General features: G+C 38.9%; 1 protein-coding gene across 5 annotated transcripts in view; it reads left to right on the top strand.

Annotated features, from left to right (window-relative positions):
• Window positions 1-72: 72 nt before the first annotated feature.
• Window positions 73-7,741, top strand: part of TTC3 (tetratricopeptide repeat domain 3) — a 66,423-nt gene continuing 58,754 nt past the window's right edge. For 2 of the 5 annotated variants that reach the window (XM_054204347.1, XM_054204020.1), the window contains exons 1-6: window positions 73-231; window positions 859-944; window positions 3,960-4,005; window positions 5,166-5,298; window positions 5,731-5,818; window positions 7,070-7,123. In XM_054204347.1, coding sequence (XP_054060322.1) covers window positions 870-944; window positions 3,960-4,005; window positions 5,166-5,298; window positions 5,731-5,818; window positions 7,070-7,123 — 396 coding nt within the window. In that variant the 5' untranslated portion in view covers window positions 73-231; window positions 859-869. Of the gene's footprint in view, window positions 232-546; window positions 599-858; window positions 945-3,959; window positions 4,006-5,165; window positions 5,299-5,730; window positions 5,819-7,069; window positions 7,124-7,741 lie in introns of those variants that run through there. The other 3 variants (XM_054204265.1, XM_054204175.1, XM_054204093.1) reach the window with 3 other exon arrangements.

Below are 7,741 nucleotides of genomic sequence, written 5' to 3'. Positions count from 1 at the left end.
CCTCCCCGCCGGCTCCAGGCCCCAATCCCTGCCCAGCGGGCGCATGCGTAGAGGCTGCGAGTTGGCAGGGGGCGGAGAGCGTCGGTCCCTCGCCGCCCGTTGGCTCGTTCCCTCGACGTCAGGCGGTGGCCAGGGCCCGGTGCTGGCGGGAGGAGCTCTCTGAGAGGAGAGGAGTGGGAGCCGCCTCGGCCCTGCGGAGCTTGGAGGGGAGCGCGGCGGAGGTGGGGGCCGGTGAGTGAGGGAGGGAAGGGACGGCGGGCCCGGGGAAACGCCGGGCTGCGACACGTCGGTGTCGAGCGTCGGGGCTTCCGGGGTCGGGCGGCAGCGGGGGGCCCGGTCGGCCCCCGCCTCGCCTCTGGGCGAGCTGCCGGGCCAGAGGAGAGGGACGCGGGGCCTGGGTGGTGGGTGAGCCCCTGGTTCTGTCAGACGGGGCTGCCCCGGGGGAGGGGAGTTAAACACCCCGCCCGCTCCGCCATCCGGCGGAGCGGGCGGGGTGTTTAACTCCCCTCCCCCGGGGATGTGGTAATATGATGTCTGAGATGCTGTCCCCAGCCCGAGCCGGCTGGTGGAAACCGCCTTTCCCTCTCCTGCCTGTCAGGTGTGAGCTAGTGCGGTGGAGTGCTGTCAGAAGACCCTTACAGAGTTAGAGGATGTAGCTAGCTTCTAACTGTTGCTTTACGTTACTGTTTTCAAGATTAATCCATGCCATGTAAAAATAATCTTCCACGAGACTCTTGCGAAGCGTAATTTAATGTTGTGATCCTTTTAAGTCCTGTAAAGCACGTTGTTTGTCGCTTGCCCCCGCCCCCCCACCCCCCCCCCCCCCGCCATGTATTTCTCATAATCCTTTTCTTTCAGGATCATGTACCATGGGTGAACCTATATCCGAATCCGAGTTTGCAGCGTTGGCTTTTTATGCTGGTGATAAATCTTGCTGCGAATTGGTAAGTAGGTTTAAAACTCGATGAGAAACTTACAAGATGTTCAGGTGGGGTTTGTACCCAGATCTGATCTACAGAGTAATTGCTAGTGTTGATTAATTCAAACTGATGCAAAGATACCTTATACCACTGTATGTTACTCATTTGCAAAAGTACTAAACTGGGGTAGAGCACAGAGATTGTGTATTCCCTATCAGGCAAGCTTTACTGAATGCATATACAAGTATGTGAAACTAGACAGTGGTACATGGGTCCTGTTAACAGAACTTGACCAACCTGTTGGCCGTGTATCCAGGCCATGCTTGGGATGATATACAGAGTGACAGATTCAGTTCCTTTAATTGCAAAGCAATCGTGACTTGGTTCATGAAAGTTCAAGTCTGCAAATTAACTGCAGAGCATTCATCTGTTCTTTGTTCTTGTCATCTCTTACATTTTTTTTTCTATGTCTTTGTGCCCTCTGCTTATTTAGTTGTTGCTTTTATCAAATAAACTGTGGCACTATTCTGTTTTAATATTTCTAAGAATACTTTCCTTGACTTTTATTTTCCCCTTCTTACTATGCTTAAGGAGTCTTAGAAAACACAGTGGTACTTAATCTTTCTGCTGCTTGGAGAGCTCACTTATGAGTTATTTATCCTAAGTGTTGCTGCTGCCAAATACTAACTAGGTGGCCTGCTATTCCTCTTCCTCTGCAGAAATAAAAAGTACAGGTAAACTTAATTTCTTATTTGTAAAGCTGTATCTTTACAAGGGACCGTTGCCAGTAGAGTAGCGAGTCCCATTGGAAATTGTTTATATTGATAAAGATTTGGGTTTTGTGTGTACTATAGACAAAATAAAGTACTTTTACAGTTAAGTTAGCATAAGATACTAGGCATTTTATTCCTTAAGGTGATGTGTGTGCTGTGCTATGGAAAGAAAGCCTTTGATTCTGTGCAAGTGCTAAATCTTGGTTTTCATATTTGCTTATAACACCTTGGGCTTGCTATTTGGAGGGTGTGTGTGAGGGAGTGTGTGTAGTTTGTTTTGTTTTTAAATATGGTAGCAAAATCCATGCTGTGGTGTGAAGGGAGACGTTGAGTCATCTTTCAAGATTAACTGATCATGAAATAATCATTAATTTTTTTCCTCTTTGTTATTAAGTGTCCTGGTCTGTTAAATATGTAGATGTTATTTTTGAGACTAAGCCTTGATTTACATGTAATGTTGTAATGGTTCAGAAACGCTCCTTCGGGTGAAATCATGGGATTGCTTGTCATCGCCTTGTGTCAAGTTAGTAAGTCATCGTTGCACAGCATGCTAGTATTTCCAGAAAGTCTGCCACTGAAAGAATAAAGGTCTCTTAAAGAAACTCTATGAAACATGCTTTAGCTGATTAGTTTGTTTTTATACTTTTCTCTACTGACATTCAGAAAAAGCTTTGCATTTCTTTGAAATGATAATACAGCAATACATGGAGATGATACATAGTATTTATTGAATGACACGTATATAATGTTTGTTAAAATGATAGACTTTGTAGGGATCTGTAAAACAGAACAAAGTCATTTGTTCTTCATCTGAAGAACCTCATATGTAGTACTGTGTTTTAAACCCATTAAAGTATTGATACAGACAGTATGCTGCCATGAAGTAGTAGATCAACCACTCATTACACTTATTTTGATATATATTTATTTACTTAAATATACATGCCCTAACTGTCAAAACTTAATTATTATTTTTCGGAAACCTGTGTTTTCTTCTTAAACATGTTTCCATAGGTGTTCTTGAACATTACATTACTGCCTAGTACCTGATTTTGAATAACTAATTTTTAGAATACTATTCCAGTGTGATTTAATGTATTGTTTAAACTTTTAAAAGTTTTCCCATCCCTTCATAACTATTAATCTATGGATATTTTTTTAATGGTTATGCAGGTAAATATTTCTTTTTCATAAGACAGCAACTAAACCATTGAGTTTGATAACTCCAGTAAACGTGCTTTTTTCCCTGTTTGTGTTGTTTGGTTTGTTTGCTTTTGGCTGTGCTTAATGTAAGTTATAAAGATCGGATCCTAAAGAGTTGTTTGTTTGGTACTGCAAAATACTGCAGACTTTAAGTTTTCCTGTTTTCCTAAGAAAATCACTGGCAGAACTGCAGAAAGATGTGGGAGAATGGGGAATACCAATAGTATTTTATTCTTGGGGAGATGGGATGGGGGGAAAAAGCATGGGAAATTCACCCACCTCAGATTGGTTTTAGAAGATAACGAGACGCTGGTGAGCATTGAATGAGTATTATTAATGTTTTATGAAAAGCTTCTGTTCAGAATGAGTAGGTACATAGAAATAATTTTCCTGTCTAGATCCATGGTGTATGCATTAATATTTTAGTTAATTACTAAATAATTACAGTCAGTAACAGTTAACTAAATAATTTTGGTTAATTATTAATTAATTTTGTTAATTAATGCGTCTACATTAGTATTTTAGTTTGGATCAGGAGAAAGCTTTTGAAGCAAATATCCTGATTGTCCCAGTCTTTCGTATTTTGGCTTATGTTTTGAAGAGGTCTTGGAGTGTGCTAGTGGGATTCATTGGGGTGAAACTGATCTAGAAGGTGCTTTTAAGAGTATAGGTAATGTGCATCAACCACGAATAAGTGTTCTGTCTATGGGACTTGATTTGAACCAATGCAAATGAAAACAACTTGAAGAGCATATAATGGGAAAGTAACCTGCTCAGTACCGAATTCTTTGCTCTACGGATTTGTTTCCTATCTGATTATGCTGCTGCTTGTGAAGGTATAACCATAGACCATCTTTTATACTGGTCTAAATATGTGCAATAATTACCTTTCCTTGAGAAAAGGAATTGGTGACAGAACATAAAAATCACTTCCATTCCTCCCTTCCCCTGATGTAAACAGTTTATATTGGTTTAATATTTAGAAACAGTTAAGTAATCGTTGCTTTAGTTAGTGCAGCACATTTGCAAGATGTGCAATGTTGAAAAATGTGTTTATCTTTAGGGTCATGGAGTGTTTATACAGCGATCGCAGAATAAGCCTAAAACAGGTATGTAAACTAAACCAATATTACATGACTTCCTAATGCCCTTTTTGTGCTGTGGTTGGATCTTTTACTATTTCACTTTTTCCCTTATTTTGTCTGAATAAGTAGAAAACTATTATTTCTGAGCAGAAGTGTTGGTATGTTCTTTTACACTGGAGGAATTCTCATATTTTGGTCCTAATGTAACATGCAGAAGACCGCTATACATTTGTGAGAAGAGTGTAAATAGTCAATAATGCGTACACACATGCAGTAAATTAAGTTACGAGGATGGAGATTGAAGGCTTGTGTTAATTACCTATGTTTTAATTGTAGCTGTGTTTTTGCTGTATATGTTTAAAGACACCTACCTCTGTAGGTAAAGTTTTGCTGTTATAATATTTAAAAACATTTTTAAATAGGTGCAGAGAAGTAGGTGGCTCAACAGTATATCGAGTTCTTCAAAACTGTATTCACTATACAAATGGAAACCTGTAATATGTAGCAAACTCAGATGAACACAGCCGTCTGTGTAAATTGAATTTTTGCATATATTCAGCCTCTCAGATAATACTGCTTCTGCTCTGAGAGTACTCGATGCCACCTCAATAGTCTAATAAGGATCTTTATCTTTTAAAGACAGTCTCTGAGGGAAATGGATTTGTTTTTGAAAGAGCTATGTATCCCACACATAACGGCCTCCGGAGAAAAAAGATCTGATCTTTTCGTACCACATTGCTATGTGCCACACTACTGTGGATTTATTGTAGAAAATAAGTGGGTACAGTTAGAAGAGGCTCATGTTTTATCTTGAAAGTAGCATCCTTTATAGCCAGAGCCTTTGTTGGGCCCCTCATTAGAAGCAGGCTGCATTTATTCTTTCATATGATGTATTATAGCAGTACAATTCAGAACACAGGCAATTCCTTGAGTTGAGCAAGGAAAGTGAAGCATGCGGGCAGGTCCCTATTCTTACCTCCATATAAAATCCCTCTTCCCCTTCAATTTATATAAAAACCTCAACTTGACAGATGTATTTAGAGTGTTCAAGTTGTCTTGTTTTGGTTAGATAGTATTTAGGAATACAGTATGGAAATAACTGATGTGTTTGAATGTTTATTTGGACTTTGATTACTTGTAATGCCTGAATTGTGTAGTCTTAATTCCTAACTGTTTTCTTGAAGATGTTGATCCCTGTGAAGTGTGGTGCAGTCAGCCGGTTGATATATTAAGAGAATATTGCAACATTATTAAAATACGCATCTTGTGGCCTCTTCTTTTCAAAACTGAAAGTAATTCTTTGGTAGCTGGCTGGAGGTAAGCAATCGTGTTCTTGATGTGATTTCATCAGCCTTTACATTTCTTTTTCAAAAGTGAAAGTAATTCTTTGGTAGCTGGCTGGAGGTAAGCAATCGTGTTCTTGATGTGATTTCATCAGCTTTTACATTTCTTTTTTGTTACCTGTGAAAGACCATCGTACACTTTCAGTAGTGGTTAAACTGTCTGCAGGAACGTTTTTACCAGTGGGCTAAACTGGTTGAGCTTAGAAAGCATAGTTCCTTATGCCTTACATTTCAAAAGTACCAAAAGCTTTGCAGCTCTGTTCTGGCCCCTCCCCCCCGGCCCCGAAGGGCTTAATTTGAGTTTGTAATCATGCTCTTGCTTAGATCTAATTGTCATAAATATTGGTAATTAAGTCCATGTAACACAGTGTTATTTTTCAAAATGATAACTTGTTCTGTTTTTAAGCAGTTCACAGTTTTTAGACCGGAATTGGAAGAGACTCTGTGATTTAGAGGTTTTGGAAGACCTTGTTGATTTAATTAAAAAAGTTGTTGTAAGTATTATATTTTAACTTTGTGTAAGATTTCATGTATAAGAGGTTAATTAATTCTGTAGCTTATGCAGCTTGGCATTTTATCTTAAATTAGACATTTCCTTTTGCTGAACTGAATAAATCATCTGATAGTTGAGTTGCAGCTTTCTAGAAAGAAAGCATGTCATAGGCTTTACTACAGTTGGGATAACTTACTAAATATTTGCAGAGTCAATAATATAATTAACTGGAGCCCTGGTAAATTGTTAAGAAAATCACATCAGTGAGAAAAATAGCACTGTTTCCTGATGAACAAGTTAAATTCTTTTTTTCGCCCTCATTCAACAAATTATATTTAAAATTTGCTATGGTTGCTGTCTTAAAATAGAAACATAACAGTGCAGAGGAGAGAATGATATAAGAAATATTCTCAGCAGCTGAAGGGAGGAGATTTTTAATTTTTTTTTTTTTTTAATTTAGGTATGACATGTTTTAAAAAAATTTGGTTTGTTGAAATTCTGTGCTCAACCCCAAGCTACGCTTTTCCAGTCCACCTTACTGTTACATGACTTTCTGTGATTAGGTATTCATGTAATATATTGATCTTGTGGATTCATACTTCCTTATGCTCTTTTTGCTGCTTCCTCCTTCAGGCTATCTGAATGCTCTGTTTTCACCTCCCTGTACTTCAGGATGTCTCTGCAGTTTTTCCACTTTGTTTCATGTGATGGGTTCTATGTGCTGTTTCCTCCTCTGGTAGTCTCCCATTCGTTCTTTATATGAGAGGGTCTGTGTATATTCCCATTCTCCTGTTTACCTCTGCTTCCCTCTTACTTCCTCAGCCTGTATCAGCTCCTCCATGTAAAAGATTGGATATCCAATAGTAAAATTTATTTGGAGGAGCGTAAGATCTCAGGAGAGGAAGTAGTGTCCTTTTGGATTTTTTCATTAGATGTATCAGCTGGTTCTTTGGTATATAGACAACTGCAGAAGTGGTTAAAGTGGCTGACTTCCATAACCAGCTGTCATAGCACCCATGCATTCTCTATTTCCACATGAAGATTTATTTATTTTTCAACAAAAATGGTAGGGGATTTGCTACTGAATACAAGAGTATTTCCTGAAACTTTGAAATGGACCAGAGACACTGTCCAAATGATACTGCATTCAAGCAGAACAGAAAATGTTGTTGAGTTGAACCTGAGCAGATAGAAACTAAAGTTATCAGATCTTAATAAATTGGTTTTTATTTGTTTTCTATCCCTCTTCCAGAATGTTCCACCCTTTATTGGTGGCATACTGAGAATTGGCAGCAGAATAGAAAATGTAAGTATCTCTCATTGTTTTAAATAGAATGCTTCTTTGTGCATGAATACAAACAAAATATCCAAAATTTTAAAATGCTTGCATGAATATATCGTGCGTGTAGTTTTTGAAATGTTTTCAAAACATGTAATAGATAGGACTGGGGTTGCCAGTTGTTGTGACTCTGAGCTACCACGTGAAATCTGTGTGTGACAGGAACTGTGAAATAAATATCATTTGTGTAAGAAGACCAAAATGAGTGAGAACTTTGGGGGTAGTTCACGTGCTGCAAATAAATGGTTTCTCTTGGAGGTTACTACTGCAGTGTGGTAGGTGGGTTTAGATTGTGCAGCTGGAGCCCAGGTCAGCCCTCCAGTATCAACTTTGGTACCTGCTGGTGGCTTTCCTTGTTGCTGTCTCACAGATCTGCCACTTCTTGCTGAAGGCTTATTCCTTGTAAAGACAAGAAGTTGTTGTTAATATAATTGAAATCTTCCAGAATTAATTCTTGCAGAAGAGGGAAGAAAATGAAGAAACGAATATGACTAAGCAGAAAACCTCTTTAATGATAATACAGTTAAAATTGTAATATACACTCTTCCTAGTATCTGACCCTTTTCCAGGTGTTGTGCTCACTCT

Source organism: Rissa tridactyla, chromosome 1, assembly GCF_028500815.1.
Source record: "Rissa tridactyla isolate bRisTri1 chromosome 1, bRisTri1.patW.cur.20221130, whole genome shotgun sequence".
NCBI lineage: Eukaryota > Metazoa > Chordata > Aves > Charadriiformes > Laridae > Rissa > Rissa tridactyla.
Note: the sequence above shows the minus strand (reverse complement) of the source record. Positions and strands in the feature narration are given on the sequence as shown.